Source organism: Pseudorasbora parva, chromosome 4 (genome assembly GCF_024679245.1).
Source record: "Pseudorasbora parva isolate DD20220531a chromosome 4, ASM2467924v1, whole genome shotgun sequence".
Lineage (NCBI taxonomy): Eukaryota > Metazoa > Chordata > Actinopteri > Cypriniformes > Gobionidae > Pseudorasbora > Pseudorasbora parva.
In genome coordinates, this window is record NC_090175.1 from 57756601 (window position 1) to 57771181 (window position 14581).

At 40.5% G+C, this 14581-nt stretch overlaps 4 protein-coding genes across 5 annotated transcripts in view; 1 reads left to right on the plus strand and 3 right to left on the minus strand.

Annotated features, from left to right (window-relative positions):
- cenpq (centromere protein Q) overlaps positions 1-448 on the minus strand; it is a 36241-nt gene extending 35793 nt beyond the window's left edge. The window contains exon 1 of one of the 2 annotated variants that reach the window (XM_067442885.1): positions 362-448. The gene's annotated coding sequence lies outside the window, so the exon portion shown is untranslated. The remainder of the gene's footprint in view (positions 1-361) is intronic. The other variant, XM_067442886.1, reaches the window with a different exon arrangement.
- Positions 449-1055: 607 nt separating this feature from the next.
- Positions 1056-8026, minus strand: mrpl16 (mitochondrial ribosomal protein L16). Its single transcript, XM_067442297.1, has 5 exons — positions 7808-8026; positions 7264-7329; positions 5718-5866; positions 3901-4194; positions 1056-1936 (listed from the first exon to the last, which is right to left on the minus strand). The coding sequence occupies exons 1-5, from the start codon at positions 7863-7865 to the stop codon at positions 1745-1747; spliced, it is 759 nt and encodes a 252-aa protein (XP_067298398.1). The 5' UTR covers positions 7866-8026; the 3' UTR covers positions 1056-1744.
- Positions 8027-8574: 548 nt separating this feature from the next.
- Positions 8575-13046, plus strand: si:ch73-41e3.7 (uncharacterized protein LOC572312 homolog). The gene is made up of 2 exons (XM_067442301.1): positions 8575-8836; positions 12060-13046. The coding sequence occupies exons 1-2, from the start codon at positions 8733-8735 to the stop codon at positions 12982-12984; spliced, it is 1029 nt and encodes a 342-aa protein (XP_067298402.1). The 5' UTR covers positions 8575-8732; the 3' UTR covers positions 12985-13046.
- Positions 13047-14160: 1114 nt separating this feature from the next.
- Positions 14161-14581, minus strand: part of txnl4b (thioredoxin-like 4B) — a 4715-nt gene continuing 4294 nt past the window's right edge. Inside the window, exon 4 of the mRNA XM_067442303.1 lies at positions 14161-14570. The gene's annotated coding sequence lies outside the window, so the exon portion shown is untranslated. The remainder of the gene's footprint in view (positions 14571-14581) is intronic.

Genomic DNA, 14581 nt, shown 5'->3' on the forward strand with positions numbered 1-14581 from the left:
GTTCTATAAATGTCACTTATAAACCTTTTATCTTAACGTTTACAAAGCATAAGTGGAAACGTTCTGTTAGATTATCGTAGTATTCTGTAGAGTACGGTTTAAATACCATGGTATATGAATGTAATGTATATATTAGAGCACCTTTATTTTAATGTAAACTTAAAGAGAGCGACGTGTCAAATCTACACAGCCTTGTTTATTAATGGAGGCGTCGCGTTTCATCGCGTCACGTCGCTCGCGTTCACTTTAGAAGCAGCATACCGAGCCCGAGACACATATGATGCGCTCAAAATAAACAAAACAACAATATTTAATTGTCTATGTACGACACATCCACCACAACAGCATCTTCAAAACTCACCAGATTTGCGCCACACGATTCAAAGCGGGAGCCGAACTGCGCATGCGCCGAACTGACGCTTCCTGCTTCCTTCCCGCGCCACGTGCTTTGTTTTGATTACTAAAGTGCTCGTTTCCATTAATTTGTACATTACATCTGTATTACAACGTTAACATAACCGTTTTTTACATCAAACAAAACATTATGGAAACTCATTTGCGCTACATAAGAAAAAAGAATGGTAATACTTTGGATAATCTTAACTATGATGTCCTAAAATATTTATAACATAAAAAGCCAAATTTACAACATAAAAAGTCGGTATAATGACATACTAAGCCGCAGTTGCGACTTTTTATTTATAATTGACATAACTTATGCCACAAAAAAAGGTTATTTTATGACAAAAAGTCAAAACTACTACATGAAAAGTCTATATTATGACCTACTAGGCCCTAAATTTGACTTTTTATTCATAATTGACATTAAAGGTCATAAAAGTTATCACTACTAAGCAATATTCATGACAAAACGTCTGAACTACCACATATAAACTCTATTGAAACTCTGAAAAGTCTACATTATGACATACTTAGTCATAACGTTGACTTTTAATTCATAATTGACATTAAAGGTAAACTTATGACTTAAAAAGTATTTATGACAAAGCCAAAATTACAATATAATAAATACAATATTATGACATACTAGGCCATAATTGTGACTTTTTATTCATAATTTACATTAAAGGTAAAACTTATAGCATCATAAAATCATATTTATGCCATAAAAAGTCAATTTTCACATTAAAAAATGACATCACAACTGACTTTTTCATTCATAATTTATGTCAAACATATGACCAAAAAAAAATCATAATTACGTCTATATATATATATATCATAATTAAGACTTACAAAGTCATATTTATGACAAAATGTCAAAACAACCACATAAAAAAATAAATTGGTATCCATAACACACACGGTGGAGTCTCACATTCAAAACAATTCAAGCTGGACGGCAAAGAAAGCATATTTATTAAGCATTTAACATCTGTACAGCACATGAGATTCTCACACACACTCTGTGTATGTGTGTGTGTGTGTGTGTGTGTGTGTTATAGTGCACAAGATTCTCTCACACACACCTCCATGTTTGGTAAAGAGCACATGAAGTGAGCAGGTGTTGTGTGTGTGTGTGCGTGCGTGCGTGGGTGTGTGTGTGTGTGTGCGTGGGTGTGTGTGTGTTTATGTTCTGAAGCTGCAGGCTTGTGTCAGGCCACTCTGGAGCCGGAGATACTGATCTGAATATTAGCGCACCACATCCTGTGTTGATCTGTGTGTGTGAGTGTGTGTGTGTGTGTGTGTGTGTGTGTGTTGACACTGCAGCTCTGAACACACACTACACCCGTCTGGGGTGGAAGAACTTCCCAGCGTATCGTCCGTGATTGTGGAGGTCAAACGGGCTGAGGACCTTCCGGATGCCCAGCATGTTGGCCCGAGCCACGCTCTGGAAGGTCCAAGGGTTCTGGTTGTTGGTCTGACGTTCAGCCTGTTCCTGATGCAGCTCCGCAAGACTCTCCCTGCTCACCACCTACACACACACACACACACGCACGCACGCAGACACAATCATGCATGTACACACGTACACACACAAACACAAACACGCACACAAACACGCGCACACATACACGCACACACACACACACAATCACGCACGCACGTACAATCACACACGCACGTACACACACAATCACGCACACACGTACACACGCACGTACACACACAATCATGCACGCACACACACAATCACGCACGCACGCACGCACACACACAATCATGCACACACAATCACGCACGCACACACGAACGAACGTATACACGCACACACACAATCATGCACACACACGCACAATCATGCACACACACACAACCATGCACGCACGTACACACGCACACACACAATCACGCACGCACACACGAACGTACACACGCACAATCATGCACACACACACAACCATGCACGCACGTACACACACAATCACGCACGCACACACGAACGTACACACGCACAATCATGCACACATACACAATCACGCACGCACGTACACACGCACACACACAAACATGCACGCACAATCACGCACGCACGCACACACGTACACACGCACATGCACAAACATGCACACACACACACACAATCACGCACGCACGTACACGCACACACACAATCATGCACGCACGCACGTACACACGCACACACTCAATCACACACGCACGTACACACAATCACGCACGCACGTACACGCACACACACACACAATCATGCACACACACAATCATACACGCACAATCACGCACGCACGTACACATGCACACACACAATCACGCACACACACAATCATGCAGGCACGCACACACGAACGTACACACGCACACACACAATCATGCACGCACACGCACAATCATGCACGCACGCACACACGAACGTACACACGCACACACACAATCATACACACACACACAAACACGCACACACAGGCACAGTTATCAGAACACCTTCCTTATTTAACCCTTACACTTCTGATCAATGCAGTCAAAACTGTAAAAAAAAAAATTTTTAATGAAAATAATGTACTTTATTTTAATTCCATGTTTATGCTCATATTTAGTGTTTTGAGGGGATTTCAATGAACTAAACAATATTTACCTGTAATTTATGCTCCATTTATTTCTACATTTACAAGCAATAGGCAGATGCTTTTATCTGAAGTGACTCGTGTTCATCAGTTCTTGCTTAAAATATTAAATATCATAAAAACAATGAATGCTGATAATTCCCCAACTAATGCAGTATTTAAGTTAAAAACGGAGCACATGTTATAACTTAGTCCCAAAATATTTATTCTTTATTATTTTATGTTTTTGGAGGAGAATGTTTGGTACTAAACAATATTTACCTCTTTATTAAATAAATATAAAAATAACAAATGCTGATTATTCCCCAATTAATGCAGTATTTAAGTTTAAAGCGGTTATAATTTAGTCCCATAATATTTATTCTGCACATTTAGTGTTTTGAGGGGATCGATGATACTAAACAATATTTACCTCTAACTCATAAACCATTTTTCTATATTTAATAATGCAAATAGCATAAAAACAATAATGTTTTCCCCCAATTAATAGTAAATGTAAAATAAATCAAATCTAATGCTATTAAAAAATGGTGCAGGTGGAAAAAACTAAAGAAAATCAAATATAATATCAGATATAAGATTATAAGTTGTGTGTGATCCTCAGACATAACGACTGGCTTTTATTTAGTTTGAAATGTCCGTTACGATTGCAGTCCGTCGTGTTAGAGCTTTTTGATGGCAACCATTTGTAAAGAAATGTAATCGCGGGGTCCACTGAACACACACACACACACACACACACACACACACACACCGAGCGTTACGCAACGCGTTCCTCACTGCCATTATTGCCACACACTTTTGCAGGAACAGCCGTTATGAAAAATCATAAAGAGGAAGTCGTGTGTGAACAAACCTTGGCTGGGAATGGCAGCTTTTTGGCCACTTCTGTGAGCACCGCCTCCACCTCGCCCAGCTCCACGCGACCTCCGACCTCTAACACCAAGCGGCCGCATTTGATCGGGGTCACGTAGTGGTCGATGGCTCCTTTCCCGCCGCCCATGCGCTGGCCCAGGCCTTTACGGGTGATGGGTTTGTGAGGCGCGCTGAAGCGCCAGAGGGCAAAGGTCGTGCTGGGGTCGATGCGGCGGTTTATGGTGAGCCGCATCATCTCCATGTGACCCCAGTGTAGGTATCCGCCGCCCAGAGCCTACACACACACACACACAATCACAGACAGTGACTACCATACCATACCAACGTTACTTGTTAAGCACTTTACAACAACCAAAACATGTACAATTAAAGGGTTAGTTCACCCAAAAATGAACATGATGTCATTAATGACTCGCCCTCGTGTGGTTGGACACCCGTCAGACCTTCGTTCATCTTCAGAACAGATGAAGATATTTTAGTGTAAAGCTGAGAAAGGCTTCAGATCGGCCTCCATTGGCCTTCAGTCCATTCCCACTCACAAGACCCATAAAGGCCCTAAACACATCGACACACAGCCCATCTCACTACAGCGGCTGGACAATCACTTTACAACGGCACGAGAATAGTTATTGTGCACAAAAATCTAAATAACGACTTTATCCGCCGAGTTCTTGTCTTCCGTGTCGGTCTCGCTCCTCCTCTTCTGGTCATGAACGGCGGAGCTCCATCATATTCTCACGCATGCGTCGAGTTCACGTCAATAACTCGCCGGATAAAGTCATTATTTAGATTTTTTTTGCGCACAATAACTATTCTCGTGGCGTTGTAAAGTGATTGTCCAGCCGCTGTAGTGAGATGGGTTGTGTGTCGATGTGTTTAGGGCCTTTATGGGTCTTGTGAGTGGGAATGGACTGAATGCCAATGGAGGCCTATCTGAAGCCTTTCTCAGCTTTACACTAAAATATCTTCATCTGTGTTCTGAAGATGAACGAAGGTCTGACGGGTGTCCAACCACATGAGGGAGAGGAATTAATAAAATCATTTTCATTTTTGGGTGAACTAACCCTTTAAGAGGTAAATACATCTGACTACATGAGCACCAGAGTGTATGATGGTCTTTAGTGTGTAAAGGCCTTTGCACACAGAGTCAGTGATTCGCATGCGAAATTTACGCACGTCAAAAAATAAATTCGACCTCAATCAATCACGCTTGCACACTGCCTCCGAAACTTTCGTCCGTCATAAAAATTAAAAAAAATCGGAACAGGTTCGATTTTCTGCATTTTCGCAGAAAACATCCGTAAAGATGTTTTGACCACTCAGAGCCACCATACATATTATTCTAACAAAAAAACTACACATTATTATATCACAGCTATAATTATAGCACATCAAGTCTCTGTAAAGCTGTGTGTGTGTGTGTGTGTGTGTGTGTGTGTGTGTGTGTGTGTGTGTGTGTTCGGATCCATAGACATACTGCCAGTCTCTGTTCGGGATCAAATTAGTGCTCTTCTTCTTAATATGTGAGTCCGGTAACGCTAGCAAACATCAAACTGAGCAGCTGACACTAAACTTCGGTCGCTTGATAAACTCTCCTCTCTCTACGCGATCGCAGGAGTGGATGAACACTATCTCTTCAGGACAAACAAACCATCCTCACTAAACGTCACTTTGTCTTGTTTTGCGTTTTTTTCCTGTAACGCATTCATTAATCCGCATCAGACTCAATGTGCAAAGACCTTAAGACAGATTTGACTAATGAACAGAGATGATGATGATGATGATGATGATACGGACCACGATGCCGTACTGTCCTGTGCTGAAGGTGTCTCCGCTCCGGGTCGGACCGCGGATGTCCCGCAGCTTCTTCATCTCCTTCTTCGCCTGCTTCACATTCGGGACCTTTTCCAGGAATTTGAGTTTGGGCTTCTCCGGAAGAACCACGTCTGCGATGGACAAACACACACACTCCTCGTCAGAACAACACAAACGCTGCAGATTACTCTAAAGCACTATTCGCACGGGATCAGTATTATCTGGGGACGTCTGTGATTTGGGAATTACTCCCACATCTGAGTTTTGCGGCGCATTCACACAGGATCAGCAAAGCCTGTGATTTTACTCGGATTTACCGACTTATCTCCCCGATATCATGTCAAGACTTCGTTATAGGCTAGTTAAAGCTGTATGAAATCATAAACAGGCATCAATATCGTTTTGATTATTTTATAGTAATAAATAAACATAATTTCGTTCAGTTAGAGAACAGACGCCATGAACTGAGAAGGTGACACACGGCGGATGATTCAGTTTCAGAGCTAAATGTAAAAGCGTCGTTTAAGCGAGCTTGTCATTGTCCTGTTCTGTTCTTCATTAAGAATAGTGTTGATGTTAATATTAAACACACCATTCAATCAGTTTACTCCCAAATCGGTCCTCATTCTGAAGTGAAAGTATAATCCCAGCGGGAATTCATAACGGTGCGCTTTATGAACGCAGCCTCCATTCTTCGTGAAAGATAAAGATAGAAATGTTACAGGGAATAAAAACCTCGCAAAAATGATCTCCGGTCCGCCTGATCCTGGCCAAATCACAGAGATGGCGATTCACACGGGACTAATATCATCACAGGACCGCGGTGTTCAGCCAACTATGGTCGGTCATTTGCGGGGGAATTTTTACTTTATATATTACAGACATGGCCAATTCACACGGGATTAAGATCACAGACAACCTCTGCAATTATTACAAATCACCAGAGGTCCCAGATAACACTCGTCCTGTGCGAATAGAGCTTAATACATACATAACGCTTAAATACTTAATGTTCTGTTTTACAGTAAAATTATACAAAATTAATAAGAATTATTTGGGTCTTATTTAGTAAAAATTATAATAATTATTAATAATACATAATTGTAAATATTACTACAAAATAATTATTTTGATATCAATGCAAAGAAATATACTTAAAAAATATATTTTATTATTAAACGTACAGTTGTAATGAAAATGTAAAAAAAATCCCTAAATACTGTACATTTTATATATTATTTGTATGTATTATATTGTATTTTATAATTACATTACACATAGTTTTTATTATTTTACAGTGAAATATTACAATTTATCATTCTTATTTAGTTTTTATTTAATAATTTGTATAATTCTATTTGGTAAAAAAAAATATTTTAAACCGAAATCAGAATATTTGGTGCGATTATCAAATTACAAATGATGCAATTTAATTAAAGATATAAATAATAATAATAATAAATAATAATATTAATATATAAATAATAATAATATATGTTATTAATGTACTGATTGGTGTGATGTATACCACTGAAGTCTGGAGGAACATCATACGTCCTCAGACCCGCTGAGAGGACCTTCATGTGCAGGACATCTGAGGGAAAAAACATCTAAAATTATATTTGACAAGTGCTTATTATAACCAAATAAAACAGGGTGTGGGTCATAAGACGATCACTGAGATGCACGTGAAAAATTGCACTAAAATAAAAGCATAGTTTTCCAGATTTTACAACAACAACAAAAAAAAAGCAGCACCACTAATGCAACTGCAAATTCTGTTATATTATATAATAAACAGCCTATATGATATAGAACCATATTATTATGAATTATATAGAATCTGTACTGTCTGATGACCATATTCGTGAGTAACGTACCGCGGTATTGCGTTACATGCAGTTGGTATTAGCAAGATGTGCATGCATGTAGCGTGTACAAATGTCCAAAACAAAACAACAAAAAACATACACATATGTACATAAACATTTTATTTGTTAGTGATACTAATGGAAATTATTTTTATAAAATAAAACCATGAATATATGTCAGACTAATTGTCTTAAATCTACCTGGCTGGCCTGATGTCCGTGCAAAGCCCAGAAACGCGTTCTTCAGTGCTGAGAACATGGCCGGTTCTATAGTTTAACCACATATACAACACATAAACGTGGATAAATCTTCATTTCTTCTCACTTATGAATCACAGTACAATCTCGTGGATCCACAAGGTCGCTGCCATGTTTGATCAACATCCGGCGTGTCCGGTGAACGTCGTCCGGTGGAAACAATCGCGTGCATCACCAGTTCCGCGTGTCCGAGTTTTTGGAGGCGCTGGTTTGAAAGCAAGCAAATACATAAATAAACCAAGCAATTAAATATACTGTAAAAAGTTAAAAAAAAAAAAAAAAATTGGAAATTGACTGTGTTTATGTCTTTAAAAGATTTAAAACCAAGATTAAAACAGTAGAGACTGCCTCAGTTGTTTGTGATTGTTTCTCATAAGCTGTTATTTTAATGTCGTACGTTGTAACAGTTTTTAATTGTATAACTTTGCTGCCTCTTGGCCAGGACTCCCTTAAAAAGAGGTTTTTGATTTCAAAGGGACTCTCCTGGTAAATAAAATAAGAACTATATCTAAAAATTAAATTGTAAACAGTATGCATACATAATACTTAATGCATGCAATTGCTAATTATGATCTGCACGTGCATAATATATCCAAAGCATTGCATTTGGATTATACCAAAAGAGACATTATAAACCAATGCCACATTTATTTTCTGAAATGACACATGACGCCTCTCGATGAATGTGTAACATTGTCAAGCTGTTTTAAGGAATGCAGAAGTTATTTTCACAGGGGAAAAAACTTAAACATGTCATTTTGATGAACAAATATGAGTTTTAAGGGATAAAGTTATTGACTACAGGGGGACTTTAGAAATTGCTGCGCTAAACATGTAAAGCCACGCCCTAATTAGCCACACCTGTCACATGATCACTGATTATTTACATATTCACACACCTCAGCAAGCAGTCAGCAACAGAAATCTGGTGTATCTTTATTTGTCTTCAAACTACAGTGTAGTCTTTCTCAGGTAAATCAACAAATGCTTTAGTTTGCAGTGCAATGATGAATGGTAGATTGCAAAGTTTTCTTTTAAAAAATGTCTTCTGCTCACCAAGGTTGCATTTATTTCATCAAAAATACAGTAAAAAATCTGAAACATTATTCCAATTCAAAATAACTATTGTCTACGTGAATATATATAGTCAAGTGTAATTTATATCGGTGACATTTTACAATAAGGTTGTATTATTAGTTAACACTAACCATTAATCCCTCTCTTAATCATCTGTGTTAACGTTAGTTAATAAAAATCCAGCTGTTCATGTTAGTTCACAGTGCATTAACTAATGTTTACAAGATTTTAATAATGCATTAGTCAATGTTGAAATTAACATTAAAGGGTTAGTTCACCCAAAGATGAAATGTCTGTCATTAACTCCTCTTAAGATATTTTATTCGACTTTATTCAGCATTGTCTTCTCTTCCAGGTTTGTGTTTCGCTGATTCATAACCGTTTGAATCTTTATTTGAGGATTGAACACAAACGCGGAAGAGAAGCCAATGCTGAATAAAGTCGTAGTTTTTGTTATTTTTGGACCCAAATGTATTTTGGATGCTTCAAGAGACTCTAATTAACCCACTGATGTCTCATATGGACTACTGTGATGATGTTTTTATTCCCTTTCTGGACATGGACAGTATAGTGTGCATACACTTGCATACGCTCTCGGACTAAATATAAAATATCTTAAACTGTGTGTGAAGATGAACGGAGGTCTGACGGGTGTGGAGCGACATTAGGGAGAGGAGTTAATGAAGACATTTCATTATTTGGGGGAACTAACCCTTTAACAAAGATGAATAAATGCTTTATAAGTGCAGTTCATTATTAGTTAACTAATGAACCTTATTGTAATGTGTTACCCATTGTTTTGTGCATATTTATATCTCGGCTCCCACATAATGTTGGAGAGCTCTGAGGCGAGCCGAAGCCTGATTCAGTCAAAAAAAATTGGTTGGCCAAACTGAATTTCAATTTGGACAACTGAAAAATGTAGATGCGATCAGTCAGTAGAAAATTCAATTGGAGACATGAATTTATTTTTTACAGTGAAAGAGCTGTAGCATATGTGAATATATAGTCAAATGTAGTTTATATCCTGTGATCGAAGCTGAATTTTCAGCATTATTAATCCAGGCGTAGATGCACTGAAAGAAAAGGTGTTGGATTGACATGATTTAATCATGCACATCGGTTCCAGATGAATCCGTTCAGTTGAACACACATGATGTTCACATAACTTCAACATCATGGGATGAAGTCATTTTTAAGTAACCCGATGGAGTTGATCTCACAATGATCTTAAAATGGCTTCCTAACAACAGTGGTGTGCACAGCGGGACTTCAGACCGATTATTATTTGTAGTATATTTTTGTGGTTACTTGACTGATTTATAATACTGTACTAGCTAGATTTCATTCTGTTAGTCAGCAATAGCCCATAATGAACATATGAAGAGCTATAACATGAGCCGTCTCAGTCCACAGCCTAAGCCATCGCTCCGCTCTTCTCTAAGTTTAAATTATTCCAATATAATTAAACATTAAACACTATTAAACAATATAAAGTCTCCCCATTATCTAATTTTGCCCAAAAACACATAAAATAACACTTACGTTCAACAATTTTACTCTTCTCGTCGAGTCCCACAAAGCATGCTGGGAACTAGAGTTTTTTCGCAACAATCCTGTTGGAGTTCTTAACTGGTTCACATTCACCCCAAATAATGTAATATTGCACATTTAAGAGAATTACATTAATCAAAAGCAAAGAAATCACGTTTAGAAGAGAAACACAATTTTGTTGCGTCGATCGCAAATAATACACTCTAAAAAATGCTGGGTTAAAAACAAACCAAGTTGGGTTGAAAATGCACTAACCCAACAATTGAGTTGTTTTAACCCAGTGGTTGAGTTGTTTTAACCCAGTGGTTGAGTTGTTTTAACCCAGTGGTTGAGTTGTTTTAACCCAGTGCTTGAGTTGTTTTAACCCAGTGCTTGAGTTGTTTTAACCCAGTGCTTGAGTTGTTTTAACCCAGTGCTTGAGTTGTTTTAACCCAGTGGTTGAGTTGTTTTAACCCAGTGGTTGAGTTGTTTTAACCCAGTGCTTGAGTTGTTTTAACCCAGTGCTTGAGTTGTTTTAACCCAGTGCTTGAGTTGTTTTAACCCAGTGCTTGAGTTGTTTTAACCCAGTGCTTGAGTTGTTTTAACCCAGTGCTTGAGTTGTTTTAACCCAGTGCTTGAGTTGTTTTAACCCAGTGCTTGAGTTGTTTTAACCCAGTGGTTGAATTGGTTTAACCCAGTGGTTGAATTGGTTTAACCCAGTGGTTGAATTGGTTTAACCCAGTGGTTGAATTGGTTTAACCCAGTGCTTGAGTTGTTTTAACCCAGTGCTTGAGTTGTTTTAACCCAGTGCTTGAGTTGTTTTAACCCAGTGCTTGAGTTGTTTTAACCCAGTGCTTGAGTTGGTTTAACCCAGTGGTTGAGTTGGTTTAACCCAGTGGTTGAGTTGGTTTAACCCAGTGGTTGGGTTAAATGTTGCTTAAGACAACCCAATCAACCCTAACCCTAACCCTAACCCAATTGCTGGGTAAGAACAACTCAACCATTGGGTTAAAACAACTCAACCATTGGGTTAAAACAACCCAATTGTTGGGTTGGTGTATTTTCAACCCAACTTGGGTTGTTTTTAACCCAGCATTTTTTAGAGTGTAAGATTACGTAAATTGGACAAGGTGTGTTTTCCTTTTTTTTCAGTGTGTCAGATTATCCTTTAAAAAAAGCTTCGTGTTTTGTTTGTTTTTTGCATATTCGCCCGTCTCTCAGGTCCTGCATGACGGTGGAGAGCTCTGAGGCGAGTCGAAGCCTAATTCAATCCGAGTTTCCGTATTGGTTTCTTTAAAACAAATTAGGGTTTGATTCAGGGGGGAAAAAAATTGGTTGGCAAAATTTAAATTTCTGTAAATTAAATTGCATCAATTCACAGAAATTCAATTTGGACAACTGACAATTTTAGAAAAGTCATTGAAAATGTTCAATTGGAGACATTAATTTATTTTTTAGTGAAAGAATGTGAATATATAGTCAAATGTAATTTATATCCTGTGATCGAAGCTGAATTTTCAGCATCATTATTCCAGGCGTAAGTGTCACATTATCCCTTTTTTTTGCATATTCACCCGTCTCTCAGGTCCTGCATGATGCTGGACGGCTCCGAGGCGAACCGAAAACAGATTGAATCCGATTTTCCGTATCGGTTTTCCGAAGACGGTCACCTGCGGCACAAAGAAACCCAAAACCCCTACAGGTTCCTCTTTAAACTACAGGACGTGTGTGAGACGGAGCGGGAGCACCGGCGCCTGTGTCTCTACATCACACAGCACGTCTACGGCGTCTTAGAAAGGACGTTTCGGCTAGTTAGGGTGACTCTGGAGGACGGCAGTTTTGTGTTTATGAGTCCGGGAGCACTGGAGCATCCTGGGAGTCTTTTGGTCCTGATCCAGGATTTGGGATCGATTCGGAGCGGCGTTTGGAGCTGGAAATTGGCTGCTCATGCCGGTCTGGAGAGAGGAAGTCAGATCCCATATGTACGCTGGGCTTCGCTGGAATCATGCGGCGTTATCCTGACGAACCCCAACGAGAGCCGGCAGACTCAAGAGCATCACGTTTGGTTGGTTTGGGAACGCCTGGTGTCCAAAAGCTCCGCCGAGCACGTATTTGTGGTCGCACATGGATACGGAGGCCTGGCGTTTGTGGATCTGCTGTGCCGTCGGCTGGAGGATGTTCGGCGGCGTGTGAAGGCCGTGGCTTTCTTGGATTCGTCCCACAGCCTTTGGCATCAGCCGTTGGGAATCGCTGGACGTGATTGGCTGAAATCGGTCTCCCGAACCTGGATCCTCAGCACCAAGCCCTTAAATCGGTCCGTGGGCTCGCTGAAGGCTGGCTGCACGCAGATCTCCGCAGGAACTCAGTGCCACGACTCCGCGCCCGCCGTCTGCATGGAGTCTGTGTTCCGCTTCTTCACCAAGATTATCAAACCTAGAGCCGCACCGACTCCCTTTGAGATCGTCACCAGGAGCAAGAGCCGGGCCAGCGAGCAAAATAACAACGTCTAGGACTGACCGAACCAATCACAAATAAATGTATTGGCATCACATTGCTCATTTTTTCGTCCTATTATGGAATCATGCTATGATTTATTGGTGCACACCGATTTAAAGGAGCTGTATGTTAGAGATGTATTTCAGTTCATCCTAAAATGGCCCTGATCTGTCTCTAGACATTAATAAATCATGTTCATCTCAGACACTTCTATCACTGACGACAGTAGTCCGGCAGGATATTGTCATTATAAAGTTGTTGTTGCAGCTCAGCTGATGTTGATGATGTCATGTTGTGTTTTGGCCTGAAGCTCCGCCCTCCACCGATCGACCAATCAGGAGTCAGTAGTGTTTGGGGTTGCCAGATCTGCTCTAGTTACCACAGCTGCAGATCTACAAACGTTCTGCTGATCCTGCAGACAATCTGGCAACCTCGAGTCAGGAGGAGGGGGCAATGACAATATCCTGGCCGGACTACTAAAATTAACATCGTCATGAACCGCGTACAGGTCAGTGTGAACTCAAAATGCTTTATTTAAAAAAAAACATCATACAAAATTATTACAATATCACATGAATGTCAGAATAAATCCATCAGATCATGGTTTCCACAGGAAACTCTACAGCTCAGTTCACGTCCATCTGACCGCTGTCTTTGACCAGTCAATCACACACACACACACACTCTCGTCAAGCTGCACGTGCACACACAATCTCGTCCAGCTACGCACACACACACACACTATCTCGTCCAGCTGCACATGCACACATACACAATCTCGTCCAGCTACGCACACACACACACATGGTCTCGTCCAGCTGCTCACACACACACAATCTCGTCCAGCTACGCGCACACACACACACACACACACACACACACACACACACACACACACACAATCTCCGTCAGCTGTGACTCTAGATGTCGTGGTACAGCAGCTCACACACACACACTCACGATCTCCGTCAGTAGCTGTGACTCTAGATGTCGTGGTACAGCAGGTCTCACACACACACACACACTCACACACACTCACAATCTCCGTCAGCTGTGACTCTAGATGTCGTGGTACAGCAGGTCACACACACACACACACACACACACACACACACACACACACACACACACACACTCACGATCTCCGTCAGCTGTGACTCTAGATGTCGTGGTACAGCAGGTCACACACACACACACACACACACACACACACACACACACACACACACACACTCACGATGTCCGTCAGCTGTGACTCTAGATGTCGTGGTACAGCAGCTCACACACACACACACACACACTCACGATCTCCGTCAGCTGTGACTCTAGATGTCGTGGTACAGCAGCTCACACACACACACACACTCACGATCTCCGTCAGCTGTGACTCTAGATGTCGTGGTACAGCAGCTCACACACACACACTCACGATCTCCGTCAGTAGCTGTGACTCTAGATGTCGTGGTACAGCAGCTCACACACACACACACACACACACTCACGATCTCCGTCAGTAGCTGTGACTCTAGATGTCGTGGTACAGCAGGTCACACACACACACACACACACACACACACACACACTCACGATGTCCGTCAGCTGTGACTCTAG

What these genes read in the sequence shown, in the direction of transcription:
- mrpl16 (XM_067442297.1), bottom strand. Translation starts at nt 7,865, where the DNA reads ATGTTCTCAGCACTGAAGAACGCGTTTCTGGGCTTTGCACGGACATCA. An exon ending in ACGGACATCAGGCCAGCCAG is followed by an intron (nt 7,330 to 7,807) that starts GTAGATTTAAGA and finishes TTTTTCCCTCAG; the next exon opens with ATGTCCTGCACATGAAGGTC. An exon ending in TGTTCCTCCAGACTTCAGTG is followed by an intron (nt 5,867 to 7,263) that starts GTATACATCACA and finishes TGTCCATCGCAG; the next exon opens with ACGTGGTTCTTCCGGAGAAG.
- si:ch73-41e3.7 (XM_067442301.1), top strand. Translation starts at nt 8,733, where the DNA reads ATGATCACTGATTATTTACATATTCACACACCTCAGCAAGCAGTCAGC. An exon ending in TACAGTGTAGTCTTTCTCAG is followed by an intron (nt 8,837 to 12,059) that starts GTAAATCAACAA and finishes CCCGTCTCTCAG; the next exon opens with GTCCTGCATGATGCTGGACG.